Source organism: Morus notabilis, unplaced genomic scaffold (assembly GCF_000414095.1).
Source record: "Morus notabilis unplaced genomic scaffold, ASM41409v2 Scaffold951, whole genome shotgun sequence".
NCBI classification, from domain to species: domain Eukaryota; kingdom Viridiplantae; phylum Streptophyta; class Magnoliopsida; order Rosales; family Moraceae; genus Morus; species Morus notabilis.
Genome location: NW_010367036.1, coordinates 130174 through 148425, shown reverse-complemented (window position 1 = coordinate 148425; position 18252 = coordinate 130174). Strand labels below are relative to the sequence as shown.

The following is an 18252-nucleotide window of genomic DNA, read 5'->3' as shown; positions in this document are numbered from 1 at the left end:
AATTTTTAAAAGTTAAATTTTTTGTAAGAGAAAAATATTATAGCAAACTAAAAATTATGATCTTAAATCAGGTCATAACCCTCGAAACAAACGGAGTATCAGTTTTCGAGGACAAATAAGACGATGGACATTCATTACTTTATGTTCTCTCTCGGCTGAAACCATTGCATTGATTCCTTTGTTTGCATTTGGCAAAGAAGATTATGAGATGATGCCCTCCGCTTTCATTTACTCTTAATCAAGATGAAAATATGGTAACCTAAGCTTTACAAAAATGTTGAGAAGAATATTGTTATCGACTGAAATTGACTAAAATTTATAACACTTGAGAATTTTTAACGAAACTTTTAAAAACAATTAAAATAATGAAAACATATAAATAAACGAAATATTAATCATAATACTAATATATGGGAAATATACCATAATAGATATATATTTTTTTTATGTAAGCATGAATATAGTCATCAGTTAATTTAGCAGGGTCCAGTTAGAATTTTCTTATAAATGTTAAGGACAACTAATATTTGATGAAAAAAATTTAGAAATTTTTTTTTCTGAAATTTGAAATGCGGAACCCTTTTAAATTGATGATGTAAGAAAAAAAATTTAAATTTTAATATCGGTGAAAATGTTCAATCCTTCAACGCAAAAACCACCTATGAGAAACATGACAAACTAAGGAAAACACATTTTTTTTTTTACTGAAAAACAAGGAAAACACAAATTAGAAGAGAGCGTTGTTTACTGAAAAGCAATGGGTGCGTTTGAAATTAATTTTTATTTATTTTTAAAAATATTTTTACACGTCTTTTGAGATACAAAAATAAAAACAGTGTGCAAACCGTATTTATTTAGTACATGTTTGAAAACGAAAATAAAAATAAAAAATAATGAAAATGATTTTTGTAAATAAATTAGAAAATAATTAAAAAAATTTCTATTTTTTGGTTTTATTTTTTAATACTTATCAATAATATTATAATATATTAATTAATAATTATAACCAAACATAATTTTACATTTTTATTATATTCAAAATAATCTCTTAAAAAACTAACTAAACACAATTTTAAAATCAATCTTAAAATAATTCTCAAAATAATTTTATTTTTACTTTTATATCAAAAATAAAATCATTTTAAAAACCTTATCAGAAGTGTCCAATATATATTTTTTTTGGAATTGACGCAACTGTCTGTCTCATTTTCGTATGTTTTTAGGGATATATATATATATATATATATTTATATAAGCATATTCTGTCCGAACTGAGTCTCAACTGTCCATCTCATAGTGAGTCCCCCCACTTTCTTAAACCCACCAACCTCCCTCGTATTAGCGAAAACCAAAGCAAACCCAACACAAGACTCTCCCAAATACTCCCACATTTGCCAATGCCTCTGATCTTTGCTCTTTCACAACAACAACTTCTTCTTCTTCAATGGCCACTCCTACATTTCTCTCTCCAAATCTCCCGACCCACACCTCTCTCTCTCTCCCCATTTCTCCCAACAGAAACTTCAAAATCACTTCCTGTGTTTCCATAAACCAACCCCAAACCCAACTCGACGCCGTCTCCAACCTTCGTGTCGCCTTCGCCTGTGGCGGCACCGGCGGGCACATTTACCCCGCCGTCGCCATCGCCGACGAGCTCAAGCTCACCTACTCCAACACCCAAATTCTCTTCCTCGGCACCCCCGACAGCATGGAAAGCGCCGCCATCGCCACCGCCGGATACGACTTCGAGCCCATCACCGCCGTCCGATTAGCCCGCCCCGTCCTCCTCTCCCCTCAAAATCTCCTCCTCCCCTACCGTCTGATTAAATCCACCCTCCACAGCTACTCCAAGCTGAAAGATTTCGACCCCCATCTTGTCATTGGCACCGGCGGCTACGTTTCGTTGCCGCCTTGCTTGGCATCGGTCTTCCTCGGAGAGAAGACGAAGCTCGTGATTCAGGAGCAGAACTCCGTCCCCGGCGTTGCGAATTGGGTCATCTCCCACTTCTCCGACGCCGTTTTTGTCGCCTTCAATTCGACCGTGGACTGCTTTCCCAGGGCCAAGAAGTGTGTCGTTTCCGGGAACCCCGTGAGGCTGTCGTTGAAGAAGGACGACGTGTTGAAGGCGGCGGCGAGGGCGAAGCTCTTTCCGAGGTCGGGGAATGTACTTCGGGAGGATGCTAAAGTGGTTTTGGTTCTTGGAGGGTCGTTGGGAGCAAATGCTGTGAATATTGCAATGCTGAATGTTTATTCTCAGATGCTGATGGAGAATGAGAGGCTTTTTATTATTTGGCAAACTGGGGTTGAGGCGTTTGATGAGATGGAGAGCCTTGTTAAGAATCACCCCAATTTGCATTTGACACCGTGAGTATATGTTTTTGTTGCTCTCTTGTTGTCTTGTCATGCTTCTTCCTTCATTTTGCTAGTACACTTATTATACAAGACACAATAGTAATGCTAGAATTTGTGGGAAAACGTCTTCTTGTCATGTCAAAGTGTTTTCGACTTTTGGTATGAAATAACATTAGGATAGTAAGGTTCTGTTTTAAACCGTTAGATTTGTATTATGATTCTGTCAAATTTACATTCTTTTTTTTTATGTGATTTTGACTGCATTTAATGTTTGATAAATTCGCATTACTGGTATCTTGCCGTAGAAAGGTTTCGTTTCTTATGGCTTCTTTGAATGTCAGCTTCAGGTTAAGATACTCTGTTTAATTTTGAGAATGGGAGTTGTAATATATCTCCTAGTGATGGTCGGATATTGGTTCTCTGTAGCTATTTCCTTCCAGTTAACGTCGTTGTGTTGTGAATATTCTTTATCTCCCAAGCCATTAATTACACCGAAGATATGGAGTGGACTTATAGTACATAGCTAAGAAGCTAATCAATGTGGTAACAGCACTCTAGTTTGGTGGAATTCAACAAATTACGCCCAGTTGCATTGTTCAACGAGTTTATATTATGACTGTATAATTCTCATATTTCTATTCCAAGATCAGCTTTCGAGTTGAAACTCACCCAACCTCTGGATTATCATTCATATGCAAAAGTCATGGCTGATATCTTTATAATTTTTTCCAATTTAACTCCAAAAATGATTCACTCATTTTTGCAAGTCTCTTTTTATTTGTTTTTAACTGATGAAGTTCACAAATAGTGGTCTCCTCCTATCGAAGACTGTCATGATGCACTGTCCATGTGTATGGTCTCATCCTATCGAAAATGTCTTCTTGTCATGTCAAAGTGTTTTCGACTTTTGGTATGAAATAACAGTAGGATAGTAAGGTTTTGCTTTAAACCGTTAGATTTGTATTATGATTCTGTCAAATTTACATTCTTTTTTTTTAATGTGATTTTGACTGCATTTAATGTTGATAAATTCGCATTACCGGCAGGATACTGTAGAAAGGTTTTGTTGGAACGAGACCAACACAATCGGAATCAAGATGAATCTGAATAAATCAAGATGGGAAAAATAAAACACACCAAAGTTGCCTAGGTCCTGTCAAGATGACCTATTCCTGCCCAAAAATTGACCTACTCTTACTCAGCTCCTCCACAAGAAACTCAATCCACTATAAAGAAGAAGAAGATTACACCCTCAGTTGGTACACAAAATCTCTCAACTGAGGAATTAGAGACACAATCCCAGAAACCAACCAAAGAGAAATCAAAGTGTTTCTAGAGAAAAATACCCTCAGAAGAACTCCTAATTTTTTCTATTTTCTCACACCCCAAACACTCACAAACAGATTCTCTCTCTCTAACTGTACTGGTTTCTCTCACTAGAAATTCTGTTACAACCTCTCAGATACAAAAATGTCTCTTTTCCTCACCCCCTTCTCTTCAACTAATTTTGTTTATACATATATATTTGTTGAGGACAAAATTGGTTCAACACTGACTTGAAGCAACTTCCACGTATAGCACTTTCACTGGTCCGTTTGAATCCCTTAAATGAAAATGCTGCGTTTAGTCTTCTTGAACTTTCTGTTGTCGTTTTCCTTCTCCTTCTTCATTGAACTTTCCATTGTTTGAATTTATTAAAACAGTCATCTTTAGTTTTTAATAGGTAAATCCAAACTTTCCTAGAGTGATCATCAACTATAGAAAGAAAGTACCTGAACCATGCATGAGTAGGTGTTCTTTCTAGCCCCGTAGATCCTCATGTACAGTCCAGTGGTCCCTTTGCTCTGTAAGTTGATGTAGTAAATTTCAGCCTGTGTTGTTTCCCTAAAACACACTGTTCACAGAAATCCCAATAATTGATTTTATCTTCTCCAAGTAGTCCCTGCTTGTTGAGTTCCTGGAGACCTCTCTCACTCACATGCCCTAGCCTTCTATGCCAGATTTCAGCCCTGGACTTCTCACTGATTATTGTCGTTGCTGTACCAGTAACAGTTTGACCCTTCAGGACATAAAGGCCTCCTTTCTTTTCACCTTTCATCACCACTAAAGACCCCTTTAAGATCTTCATTGCTCTACCTCCAGCTTTTAACCATATCCTACATCATCTAAGGCACCCAGGGAGACTAGATTTCTTCTAAGTTCAGGAACATGCCTGACATTCTTGAGAGTGTGATAAGTCCCATCATTCATCTTGACAGTGATGTTTTCAAATCCAATCACTGTACAAGCATGATTGTTTCCCATCAAGACTTTACCTCCATCTTTCCTTTCATAGTTCGAGAACCAGGATTTATTTGGGCACATATGATTTGTGCACTCAGAGTCCAGAATCCATTCTGACTCTTCTTTAGAGGTCCCAATAACAAGCATCTTAGGGCTCTCATAGCCATCGTCTTAAGTTATGATTGCAACATCTCCTTCAGTAGACTTTTGTTCAGCCAATTGCTTCTTCCACTCCTTGCAGAATCTCTTTATGTGTCCTGGTTTTTTTACAGAAGAAACACTTTCTTGGCCCATTCCTTGACTTTGACCTTGAGGGTGGCCTATTCTTGTTCTTCCCACCAAATTCTTTCTTGGGTGGTCTACCTCTTGTGAACAGCCCTTCATCTCCATTAGTGTCCTTTCTTTGAGACATTTCATTCTTGATTTCTAGTTCTCTAGACCTTAAAGCAAACAGTACATCTTCAAGAGTAAGACTATCTCTCCCATATTTGATAGCATTTTTAAGCTCCCTAAAGGACTCAGGTAAGGAAATCAAGAGAATCACTGCTTGGTTTTCCTCTTCAATCTTTTCACCAATATTAGCCAAAGTCTATAACAATCTTATTAAACGCATCAAGATTCTTTTCTAGGCTCCTAGAGGTGTCCATTCTGAAACTGAACAAACTCTCTTTGAGGTAGATCTTATTAGTCAAAGACTTTATCATATAGAGTTGTTCAAATTTAAGCCAAACCTTTGCTGCAGTGTCTTCATCGTTGACTTGCCTCAACACGTTGTCTGCAAGATAAAGAATGATAGTAGAGTAGGCAATTTCTAGCATCTCAGCCTTCTCTTCCTCAGTGCCCATGAAATCCTTCATGTCTCCTAGGGCTTTTGCCACTTTCTGCTGCACCAAGATTGCCCGAAGTTTTTTCGCCATAGACCAAAATCGCCACATCCATCAAATTTCTCGAGCTCAAACTTTGCAAGTCTCCATTCTTCAAGATTTCTTCAAGATTCCTTGAATTTTTCCGAATTTCCCAAAAGAAAACCCTCTAGTCCTTCACCAATCGGTAGTTAACCATCGGCTTTGATACCACTGTTGGAACGAGACCAACACAATCAGAATCGAGATGAATCTAAATAAATCAAGAAGGGAAAAATATGAACACGCCAAAGCTGCCCAGGTTTGGTCAAGATGACCTACTTCTGCTGAGCTCCTCCACAAGAAACTCAATCCACTATGAAGAAGAAGATTACACCCTTAGTTGTTACACAAAATCTCTCAACTGAGGAATTAGAGACACAATCCCAGAAACCAACCCAAGAGAAATCAAAGTGTTTCCAGAGAAAAATACCCTCAGAAGAACTCCTAATTTCTTCTATTTTCTCACACCCCAAACACTCACAAACAGATTCTCTCTCTCTCTAACTATACTGGTTTCTCTCACTAGAAATTCTGTTACAACCTCTCAGATACAATAGTGTCTCTTTTCCTCACCCCCTTCTCTTCAACTAATTCTGTTTATACATATATATTTGTTGAGGACGAAATTGGTTCAGCACCGACTTGAAGCAACTTCCACGTATAGCACTTTCACTGGTCCATTTGAATCCCTTAAATGAAAATGCTGCGTTTAGTCTTCTTGAACTTTCTGTTGTCATTTTCCTTCTTCTTCTTCATTATACATTACATATTTACTGAGATTACTCTCACAGGTTTCGTTTCTTATGGCTTCTTTGAATGTCAGCATCAGGGTAAGATACTCTGTTTAATTTTGAGAATGGGAGCTGTAATATATCTCCTAGTGATGGTCGGATATTGGTTCTCTGTAGCTATTTCCTTCCAGTTAAAGTCGTTGTGTTGTGAATATTCTTTATCTCCCACGCCATTAATTACACCGAAGATATGGAGTGGACTTATAGTACATAGCTAAGAAGCTAATCAATATGGTAACAGCACTCTAGTTTGGTGGAATTCAACAAATTACGCCCAGTTGCATTGTTCAACGAGTTTATATTATGATTGTATAATTCTCATATTTCTATTCCAAGATCAGCTTTCGAGTTGAAACTCACCCAACCTCTGGATTATCATTCATATGCAGAAGTCATGGCTGATATCTTTATATTTTTTTCCAATTTAACTTAAGTCTCTTTTTATTTGTTTTTAACTGATGAAGTTTACAAATAGTGGTCTCATCCTATTGAAGACTGTCATGATGCACTGTCCATGCGTATGCTTATATTTTTGTGTAGCTGATGTTAATGCATCTAGTGTAGGTTCATGCATTCTATCGATTTAGCATACCTTGCTGGCGATCTCGTAATTTCCAGAGCTGGTGCAATGACTTGCTCTGAGATATTGGCCCATGGGAAGCCTTCCATTCTGGTAATTTCTATTTTCTTTGTTTCAACTGCATTTTATGCACAAGCATGATATTTGTTTGATTAAATGATCAATTTTGATGGGAATACGTTATAAGCCAGTCGACTTGGCTTCTATTTCCTTGCTATACAAAATCACCCTGAATAGGAATTTCTCTGTTTTTCATGCTCATGACATCCAATTAGGTTGCTTCAGTTGCTTGACTTAAAAAAGAAGATGATTTTAACTTGACTTTGTAGATTCCATCACCAAATGTTGCTGAAGGACATCAATTCAAAAATGCTTCTTTAATGGCAGATCTAGCTGATGCAAGAATTATAACTGAAGACGAACTCGATTCAACCACCCTGAAAACTGCGATTGAAGAGTTATTAGGTATGTCAATGTTGCGTATGTTGCATAGAATGTTGCTGCTCTTGCAATTAGAATCATGCATGTAAATATTTCTGCACGGTCAAAAACGTTGGTAGGAAGTTCAAATTCTCCACATGCTTCGTTGACATCAAAGGATTCAACAGACCAAGTAAAACAATTCTTGTCTAAGGTTATAATGCTAAAGCATCTATTGAAGTAGTATATACTTGTGCTAGAAAGGTTTGCTTTTTCTGATAATCAGTATATGTTCATGAACATTGGTACACACTCTGTCTACTATGACGATGCTGTTAGTTGAAATGTAGAGTTGGCACCCCTTTTGGACCTTGGCATGTTTGCTAGATCTTTCTTGGCTTGTAATAATACCTTAAAAGATTTTCAGACTCCGCATTTCTCAAGTTTTCTGTAGAAATAGGCAGCGCCATACTCGTATAACTAGCTTTCTATAACTTTTTATGGCCAGCTGACAACAATGATACTCTAAATGCATCAGTTGGTATATGCTCATTCAAGATGCAAACTTTCTGCAGTTCCAATTAATATAGTACATTATCTCGGGTGTCTATGTCCTTGTTCTACGAACTCATTCACAGATTCATTATAACTTCAACTTGTAGTTAATATTGTCTGTTACGAATGAATATGGAAATTTTCATTGCAGAGAATTGAAAGAGATCGAACTTGGCCTCTAAGTATGATTTATCCTTAATTATTCTTGTGTTATAGGGGATGAGAAAAAAATGGCTGATATGTCTGAGAGGGCTCTGAAAGCTGCAAAGCCTAATGCATCGGCAGAGATTGTGCAGCACATTCTTTCGCTGGTCGATTTATCAACGGCCAAGAAGCAGCGATAGATTTTGACAGAGATTGTTTATTTTATCGGTGAGGAAAGCTATTGTGGTTCAGTAGATTTTGTTTCTCTCTTTGACAGAAGTACAGATGTTTCGTAGAAGTATGACCCGAGCATTTGTGTCCGCTGGCCCGACGTTGTTGCAATAAAGTTGCTGAGTTCTTGTTCTCTTGGTCTATTTTCATGTATGTATTAAGGCAAGTTGAGACGTACGGATTGTGTGAAGACAACGTGAGAATTTTTTTTTTTCCAAGTATTGAAGGACGTAGAATCGTAGCTAGAATCTCCTACTATTAGTACTCAATTGGAAAAAGCTGCTTTTAGACCCGTTTGGGTGCATATATTGATAGGGCTTTTAGCTTTTCTTAGTTCTTTCGGAACAAGTCACCTTTTCAGTGCACACTGCTTGTGAAAAAAAAAAAAAATTATAAAAAGCTTTATTATTTACATTATTAATCTTTTATTTGTCGACTACAAATTAAAAATTTCAGCAATAAAATAAGACAGTTATTTAACTAAACATTTTCAAAAGTTCCTATGAAATTGAAAACTCTTTTTCATGCACTATCTAAATAATAATTAAAAAAAATCATGGCTTATGGTTCCCGTTTTCTACTGTTTAAAGTAAAAATAAAGGATAAATTTTAGGGAGAAAGAACGAAATAGGCTAAGACTTGAGATGAATTAAAATTAATAGGCTAATAGTTTACATAAGTTAATAAATAGGTCAAATTATTGTTTTCGTTCATAACTTGTCTAGTTATGAATCATAATTTGACAAGTTTATCCATAACTTATTTGATTATGAATTATAACTTGACAAGTTATGGCATATTAATTTCTATAACTAAAAATTGACCTATATATTTTCTTAAGCTTTTCATATTGGCTTATTTTCTACTATTTTTCTAAATTTTATTCTTCCCCTAAACTTTTAGTTACTTTGCTCTCTAAATTTTAAAAAGTGGTCTATCTACTCCTAAATTTTTTAAAATTCGAAGGGATAAAATAACTATGTGACTAAAGTTGGGGGGATAAAATTTAATCCAAAAATAAATTATATCAAACGGGCTTTTAATACAATAAAATAAATTAAAAATTCTGCTTTGCTCAGTTCTCAAGGGAACAACGTACAGATAGTGGTTAATATGGTCTTTTGTTTTGTCATCTAACTAAAAACATTCCTCCTTAAACTTTAAAAAGTGATTTATTCATCTCAAATGACAAATGACTAAAATTTGGGGGATAAAATTTATCCAAAAATAAATTATATCAAACGGCCTTTTAAGTACAATAAAATAAATTAAAAATTTCTGCTTTGCTCAGTTGCCAACAGAACAACGTAGAAATATAGATTAATATGGTCTTCTGTTTTGTCATCTAACTAAAAAAGAAAAAGAAACAAACTTGTAAATTACGATAGTGCAGGTTTTTGTTGTCTAAGGTAGTAATTTTGATCACGTTATATAGTTTCGTATCTCAACAAACTAGCTATATTCTTTAGCTTTCTTGTCTTAATAAACAAGCTATACCTTCGGAGGGTCCACAACATCCCAAATCATTCTCAAGCACCATCCTCTTTCTTTCCTTTTTTTTTTTTTTTTTTGGGGTCCAAGATCTTCGACATCATCTAGAAATTACATGGACATTTTCTGAGCTGAAATTATTTACATGGCCTTTCTTTCAAAAATAAACATTAAGATTAAACCCTTGAATTATTTACCTCTGTTCAACATGCCCTCAAACTTTAAAAATGATTCATGTAACCCCATAAATTATGTACATTAATTCAACAACAAAATGATATCACGACACTACTAATAGTTTTAAAAATACCACACCAAACTATTGATTTTAAGTCAATTTTCCCCTCAAACTATTAACTTTGTGTCATGTTGCTCTTAATCTTTTAAAAGATCGAAAGGCAAGTTGACATAAAATTAATAACTCAAGAGATATTTATGAAATTTCATTCGTTCAAGGGATATTTTAAACGACTTTACATACTTCAGGAGTTAAGCTTAATCCGTTTTAAAATTCAAGGGGCACGTTGAATTAGTATATATAATTTTAAAGGACATTTACGAAGTTAATGTAAACATTATCTTAACTCTCTTTTTGTCAGTCAAAAGTGACAAAAAAAAAAGTACTTTATAGATGCTGAAATCTACGTTTAAATTGTTAGTAACAAACTGCTCCCTAAACTATGCTCTGATCATATGTTTGCTCTTTTGATCACAGTAGTCATTGAAAACTCAATGAAATTAAGTGTCTCACTTGCTTGGTTAACGAACGGTGTTTTAAACAAATCATGCCTTAATAGTTTTTTTATTATTTTTTTGAAAAAGGGAAAAAATTATGTTCTCTCTACATGAGCTCATTGGCCAACAAAGTATGCGCGGGTTAAATTTTTTTAAATTCATCTTAAAATCATGATCTAAAATACCTTACATTAATAAGTAATGTGAGGTTCATGCAATTGATTTTGTTGAGTTCCCGTTCGGTTCGCTAATTCGAGTTGAGATGTGATATTGTGTGGGAGCCTGTTATTGTAGCAAAAAAGTTAAAGGTGATTGTTTCTGAGAGCTTTTTACTGTAACAAAATTCGAATTCTAAACTCAAATGAGCGAAAAGAAATGATTTTTGTAACTGAATGGCCAATTATAGGACACAATTATAGCAATGTCTCTGTTGAGTTCTAATTACTTCTTAATCACTTATATCACAATTAATAATTTATAGCAATGTATCTGCTTGTGTAGGACCCATTTTATCCAAAATTTGTTAATTGTTAATGAACCAATGGTATATCCAAAATTTGGTAGGACCCATAAAACTTATATAGTCAACATCTATCACAATAATTCAATAAACATTACTTGCAAGTTACACAAACAGAACAAACTGTCAAACAGCTCCAAAATGTATCATCGCCACCTAATAATATCATGCATATCATTGCTTCGAAAAATCCATTATCCATTATCAAAATATAAATAGATAAATAAATAAATAAAGATCTAAATCCAAATGAATCATTCCCCATGAAATAAATATCTAATATCCACCGAAATACAAAAATATCTATAAATTGTTGGACATATAACACACGCAGACCATAAATCCAAAAACAAAAACAAAAAAACAAAAAAACAAAAAAAACAACGACAACAACAATGTCGTTTGGAATTGGAGCTCCCAACCACGTTCGGTGGTACGACATGAAGAGAGCCGACAAGTTTCGGCGGAGGCAGAGAGACGTGAGAGCCTCAATCGGCGTGGCGGTGGAGAAGAACAACGACAAGCGATTCTCCATCTGTACGGCCGACGAGCTTCACTTCGTCGCCCTTCCCAACTCCGATTGGCGACTCGCTCTCTGGCGCTACCTTCCTTCTCCCAAGGTACTTTTCATTTCATTTCTTTCTTTTTTTTTTTTTTGAAAAATTTTCAGTTATACAAATATATATATATATATATATATTAATTACAGGTGCAGAGAAGGAATCATCCGCTGTTGCTTTTATCTGGAATAGCGACGAATGCCATTGGATACGATCTCTCTCCCGAGGTAATCTAACCAATTATTCGCTGCTTTCAACCTTTGATTCATTTCCTTTTTATTTATTTGCTAATTAGAAGCTTCATTTTCTTATTTCGAATGTTTATGCTTTGCATGTATATATATTTACTGTAAATGCATACGGTTTGTATGTATACGCGTATATTACGTTTTTTTTTTTTTTTTGGGGGCGTTGAGTCTAGTTATCCTTAAGCGTGAGACGGGTAATTCTGTTTCCCCTGCCGTTCTTATTGTGGAGCTTTTGAGGGTAGAAATAATTCATCAGTGATGCATATTTCTGAATATTAGATTATCAAAATTACAGTAAAATACTCAGGCCCGTTTAATTCGTTGATTCGAGTTGAGATGTGACTTTATATGAAAACATTTACTGTAATAAAAAAGTTAGATTTTTAAGAGCTTTTTACTGTAGCAAAACTCGAATTTTAAACTCGAATCGGCAAAATGAAAGAGGCCTAAAAGACTATACAAAACCGATTGATTCTAATACTGATTTGACGGCTCAAAACAGACCTATGAGCTGAGTATTTTTTTTTTGCATACCCTAACATAAAATTCTCATTCTTTTATGCTATTGCTGTACTGTCACTAGTAAAGAATTAAAGTGCTAACTTATTTAATTGTTTGTCACATTCAGTTAGAATAGAAGATATTAATTTGTTTAGTAGTTTGTCGCATTGAGTTTCTAGATCTGTAGAATAGAAAAGAGGCTGACCAATCTCCAAGATGGTTGACTGGTCAGAGTATTATTTAATGGGTCCATGATTGAAACAAAGTTTATAATTATTCTCTACACAAGCATATACCTTATTTATTTATTTATTTGCCTGGCCATGTCAACCCGCCACAAAGTCTTATTATTCATTAGGTTACTTAGTTCACTATTTTCTCCAAATTGTAGGTTATGTGATTCACCTATCACCTTTGAGGAGACAGTCCGACAATTTGACCAATTATAACAAGTTTTAGATTTTATGTGGTTAGTTGAGAAATTCAAAAAATATTGAAAGACAAATGGGCAAATATGCAGAGAATGATTTGATAGTGTTTTATTTATGCCAAAGGATTGATAGTGATATTCCAGCAAAAAAAAAAATCCTCATTATTAATGCCAAAAAATAGAACAGATAATAAACGGATGCATCTTTTACCTAATCATCAATCAAAATCAAGTGACAATCAATGAATCTACAGTGAAACTTAGACTATAACCATTCTATTTCCCTTTTTTTCCACAGATAAATAAAGATTCTATGGTGATGTGTTGGTATAATCTGTGGATAACAATTTGCGTTCCCCATTATGCATGAGAAAGAAAGACAAAGCTTCTTGTACTTCTGTGCAATTGTATGGCTTGTGAACCAAACTTATTTTCTCATTTAAATCTCAACTTATAATGTGCTGAACTGTTTCCAGTGTTCATTTGCTCGTTACATGTCTGGCCATGGATTTGATACTTGGATTCTTGAACTCAGAGGTGCTGGATTGAGCACTCTTGGTGTGGACTTGGACAAAGTTAAGCAGCCCATCTCCGAGAACATAAATTTCTCACGCAATTATGGAAAAGACGGTGTCTCTCCTTCAGGGTGGAAATCCACTGTAAACCTTTATGCTTTTGCTGATTCTGATATTTCTGCTGTGGAAAAGAGGACACATACCATGTTGGATAAACTGCAATTGGGATTGACACAAACTTTTATGCCTTTCTCTGAGAGAATATCAAGTTTTCTTAATGAGGGTTAGTCAAGGAAGCTCCTAAAATTTCCACTTATTTGCATTATTTACATGAAGCTTTGAACATATTAGTGCTAAAATTGCAGGTATGTTGGGAGCCTGTCAAAATTCTGTTAGCCAAATTACTGATCCTAGTCAGTGGCTTGTAAATATCATAAAAGAAAGTCAAATATTAGTCCCTTCGCAGTTTCTGGGTGCGGCAGAGAACTTTAATACTACTTTAGAAGATCTGCAGCAACAGTTTGAGCTAATCTTCAAGTGTGACTGGGATTTTGATCACTTTCTTGATGAAGATGTGCCTGCTGTGGTGAGGTGACATTCCTTCATGGACAACTTCGTACTTGACACAATCTTAATTCACACATGTTTCGATGCAGTCACAAGGATTTTTCTTATCCAAAAAAAAAAAAAAAACCTTTAGAATTATGAAGCCAATAAAGAAGACACCTATGTCATTTTATGATAGGCAGCACACCCCTCAAAAACTTGGAGAGGAGGGCATATGGTACTAGTATGGCTTTGGAACAACATAACAAGACACCTATGTCTATAGTAACACTTCTTTTAAATGATAAAATCGAAAGAAATCAGAAGAAATTGATGCATTTTCTAGGGAGACGATGACTCTCCTCTTCAGTTCTTGATGAGAGAGAACCCAAGAGTTTTGATTTTGTGTGTTTTGTCTTCAAACGACCAATCACCTTTAAGTCGAGAAGAATCATGTTCCCAAGTGTCAAGCACCTAAATCTGTGCACAATTCTGCTATAAGCATTGCTTTAGTGCTGTTGTTCAATAACAATCTGAAATTTCATTTCTGATATTAGATGGAGTACATAAGAAATCAATGCAAACCAAAGAACGGCAAGTTGCACGCAATTGGTCACTCAATGGGGGGTATCTTGCTATATGCTATGCTCTCAAAATGCAGTAAGTTTCCAAGCTCGCTTTCGCTACAATTGCCTTCTAACTTTCATGACCTTTTTGAAAGTCAAATAAACTATAAAACACCTGATAGCATCCAATCTTAGTATATTTACTGTCTTTTTTTTTAATAAAGTAGCATAATTACTGTCTACTTCACTAACTAACTATTGATGGTGAGTTTACTCCAAAAAGTTTCTCTAAGCAATTGATGAAAGAAAAATTTAAATGCCAACTATCATTAAATACAAGAATCAATTTCAAAGTCCCTAAATCTTAAAACATTTTAAAGAACCCAGCTTTGCGGACAAAACAGATGGAAGGCAATATAGTGCCAGACAAGTTTGCGCTTCAGCAAGTAATCATTTTATGATTTACATTATCATTATGGTCCTTTAGATTTCAGGACAAAAAAAAAATTATATATTTGCAAGTTCTATGACATGGTAATATGTTATTTTATTATGTAACTATTATTGTACGGTAACATCTGGTATTCTGTAAGGTTTCAAAGGGAACGATTCTGGATTGGCATCAGTAACTACATTGGCATCCTCACTTGACTACTCAACTTCAAGATCATCACTCAAATTACTTTTACCCCTGGCAAGTTATATGAATTACCTGCTAGAGACTGAGTGTCTTACTTTTACAAGCAATGCAATTGGAAAACAAATATGACAATTAACCTTGATGCTGTACTATGGTACACAGGCAGACCCTGCACAGGCTCTAAATGTTCCTGCCATTCCTGTAGGCGCAATACTAGCTGCTGTTCATCCTTTTGTATCCCGTCCTCCTTACGTTTTGTCTTGGCTGAAAGGTCAAGTTTCTTCTGAAGAAATGATGCAACCAGAGTTGTATGACAAGCTTCTTTTGAACAACTTTTGTAAGTACAAAACAGTTTTAACTTTGCACTTGCGTAATGCTATATGCTTGCATGAGCATTCATGTAATAGACTAATGATTGTTGGGTAATTTGATTAGAATGTTTGGCTTGCATGAGAAATGGCCTCTGTTACATATGCAATGTGTAGAATTCAAACCTGCATTTTCATGGTTGGCATTGGTTCATAATTTGTCATGCCCTCCTAAAGTGGTTGAAGACTGTGAACACCCTAAATCTGATTCTCACTTTTAATTTTCAACTGAAAAGTTTGATTTTTTTAGTAATATTTACTGGAACCCCAGCCGTGCTAAAGAGTCCTGAGCCTAAGACCTTGATGGCCAAACTCAAGGCTTAGGATTCTCAAAATTGATCCGACCTGCATGAAATTCGAGGCTAGTCAGACTTTACATGCCTCACCAGAACCTTTTTACCTATCTGAGAGTTGTAAAGAAATGTGCACCTTATGTGGTTGTTGCGATGTCTTCGCTACCCAAGAATCATTATATTGTAGGATTATTGGTGTTTGAGTTCAATCATTGAGCAATTTGTTCTGTGGCTGTATAAAGTAGGCAGTGGGCCAGTGGCTGTATCAACACCTAACTATATAAGATTTTTTTTTTTTTTTTTGTCCGCTGGTGTTATTGCAAATGAGTTTGTTCATTTACCTGTGATTATACTTTGTTAGGTACTATACCTGCTAAGCTCCTGTTGCAGCTAGCATCGGCTTTCTACAAGGGCGGTTTACGTGATAGGAATGGGACATTCTTTTACAAGGATCATCTACACAAAACCAATGTACCTGTACTAGCCATCGGAGGAGACCAGGATCTAATTTGTCCTCCAGAAGCCATTTATGGTAGAATATTAATCCATTTAATCTATGTGTCCTGTGTGAGCTCTATCTTGTCAACTGAGTTACCTTTATGTTTCTTATTCTTTTTTTCTTATTTTTCTCAATGCCATCATAAAAAATGGAGCAGAAACAGCAAAGCTCATTCCTGAGCATATGGTAACTCTCAAAATTCTTGGAGAACCCGGTGGCCCTCATTATGCTCACTACGATGTCGTAGGAAGTCGTCTGGTACGGATGGTCTATTTCCCTTTCCTCTGGTTTTCTTTGTGTTATGAATATTGCTGTGTGCTGGTCTTTTATGTCTTGGTGTTTTTTAATGGTTCTCTCTCACACGCAGGCCCCAGACCAAGTTTATCCTCATATAACTAAATTCCTCAATCATAACGAGAGGGCTTGATTCTTCTAAGGTTCTACCCTTGTTTCCTGTACACAAGTGACAATAAATACCATTTTTTTTTTCACTCGATTAGAAAGCGAACCAGTTAATTATACTCAGAAGACGGTCAAAAACCTTATGGATATAGGATCTGTCACTACTGCAGATTGTTAAGAAACAAGATAGCAAATAGTATGATACAATTAATGCAGCAGTTAAAATACATCTGCAAGAAGCTACAAGCTTCTTGTTCTAGCAGTTTATGGGGTAAAATATATACAAGTCCTTGTAACAGTATTATCCACTTATTACACAAACATTTATGAGAACTTAATGTTAAAAAGTGTCTTGTCAAGGTTTGTATCCTTGGCTAATAGATATGTATGTCAAACACTTGTATGGAATCCATTTATAGCCTTATAAATCTTCATTTTCCTATCATTTTCAGAGCTTCAGTGAATTAATTACTATTTTGCTCGTTCGTTTGAATCCGACGTGTTAATGACGAATGTGGACAATTATATTATATATCTATTGGATCAAGTGGAAAGGTTATGTTTCAACGCGGAGCACTGTTCTACAACCTACCACAATAACAATATGATATTGTTTGTTGTATGATATATTTACGCTTAAGGTTGTTCTTTTCACAATTCAAGTCATTACTATAATATTTTCTCGCATAAAAATTCAAAATCAACTTTTTTACTACAGTATTTTTCTCTCAAATACACAACTCAAGTTCTCAACTTGAGTTATAAAATTGACTTTTCAATAACAAAAGTACCAAATTTATAATTTATGACAAGCTCAAGAGGGAGTTTTGTGCCATTTTGAGTTATAGAGGTCACAGTTTGGCAACCTCTATTCATCAAGGACAAATTTTGAAATTATTTCGGGAAAACAAACTCTGATGAGAGTAGACCAAATTAAACCTATATCTCCATCTTCCAAAACCTTGTCAAGCCTAACGTCTCTGCCCACAGCTTCGCAATAGAGGACCATAATCGTGAGAATATCATCATGAATAATGGTGACAATGTTCTTTCATCAAGACATTCTATCATCATCACAGATCTCTCTCTTATTCTTTCGGTGAGTGTAACCGTCCTCTGCCTCATTTCCACCATTTCTGCGTCTCTTGCTCTCCTTTGAACGTGGCCTCTCTCTTTCCCATCCATGTGTGGTGTGACGGATCGTCGAGTACGTCCTCATAATTTGCACATTGTTGTATGGTTAACGTAGAGGTTCTCCTCCATTTTCACACAATATACTGAGGCAAGAGGTTGGGCTTATTTTAACTTTACCTCAACGCACTTGTCTCAAGGGACTAAGCTCGAGACATTAAATTTAAACTCAAGGTACTGAGCTCAAGGTATTGAACTTAAGATACCAAGCTCACAGTATTAAATTCAAGATAAACAAATGGACATTTAAATTTGAAGAGCCTCAATTAAGCTAGAAAAAAGGTGTCGACTTTTTTTTTTTTTCTTTTTTTTTTGGTCCTCCCGTGAGATGAAAATATCCTCCATTGTTGGGACGAAAAGCTTATTGGAGAAAATTGCGTGTGGAATAAAGCGCATAATATGAAGAGAAGTAGATATATGGCCCGTTTAGTTTGTTGATTCGAGTTTTTACTTCGAGTTGAAATGTGACTTTATGTGAGCTTTTTA

The 18252-nt window shown here is 35.4% G+C and overlaps 2 protein-coding genes across 6 annotated transcripts; both read left to right on the top strand.

Annotated features, from left to right (window-relative positions):
* Positions 1–1294: 1294 nt before the first annotated feature.
* LOC21396450 (UDP-N-acetylglucosamine--N-acetylmuramyl-(pentapeptide) pyrophosphoryl-undecaprenol N-acetylglucosamine transferase) lies at positions 1295–8601 on the top strand. 2 transcript variants are annotated; one of them, XM_010111793.2, is made up of 4 exons: positions 1295–2364; positions 6896–7004; positions 7241–7376; positions 8103–8601. In XM_010111793.2, exons 1-4 carry the CDS (start codon positions 1445–1447, stop codon positions 8228–8230), a joined length of 1293 nt encoding a protein of 430 aa, XP_010110095.2. In that variant the 5' UTR covers positions 1295–1444; the 3' UTR covers positions 8231–8601. The 2 variants fall into 2 exon arrangements, with proteins under 2 accessions (XP_010110095.2, XP_024030349.1); XM_024174581.1 differs by lacking the exon at positions 8103–8601 and having other exon boundaries at positions 7299–7371.
* A 2762-nt stretch (positions 8602–11363) lies between these two features.
* LOC21396449 lies at positions 11364–17087 on the top strand. 4 transcript variants are annotated; one of them, XM_024174583.1, is made up of 10 exons: positions 11364–11627; positions 11717–11794; positions 13223–13544; positions 13627–13847; positions 14365–14467; positions 14976–15067; positions 15176–15350; positions 16036–16206; positions 16331–16431; positions 16541–17085. In XM_024174583.1, the coding sequence occupies exons 1-10, from the start codon at positions 11403–11405 to the stop codon at positions 16598–16600; spliced, it is 1548 nt and encodes a 515-aa protein (XP_024030351.1). In that variant the 5' UTR covers positions 11364–11402; the 3' UTR covers positions 16601–17085. The 4 variants fall into 4 exon arrangements, with proteins under 4 accessions (XP_024030351.1, XP_024030350.1, XP_024030352.1 ...); XM_024174582.1 differs by having other exon boundaries at positions 14967–15067; positions 16541–17084; XM_024174585.1 differs by having other exon boundaries at positions 11548–11627; positions 13282–13544; positions 14967–15067; positions 16541–17087.
* The last annotated feature ends 1165 nt before the right edge of the window (positions 17088–18252 follow it).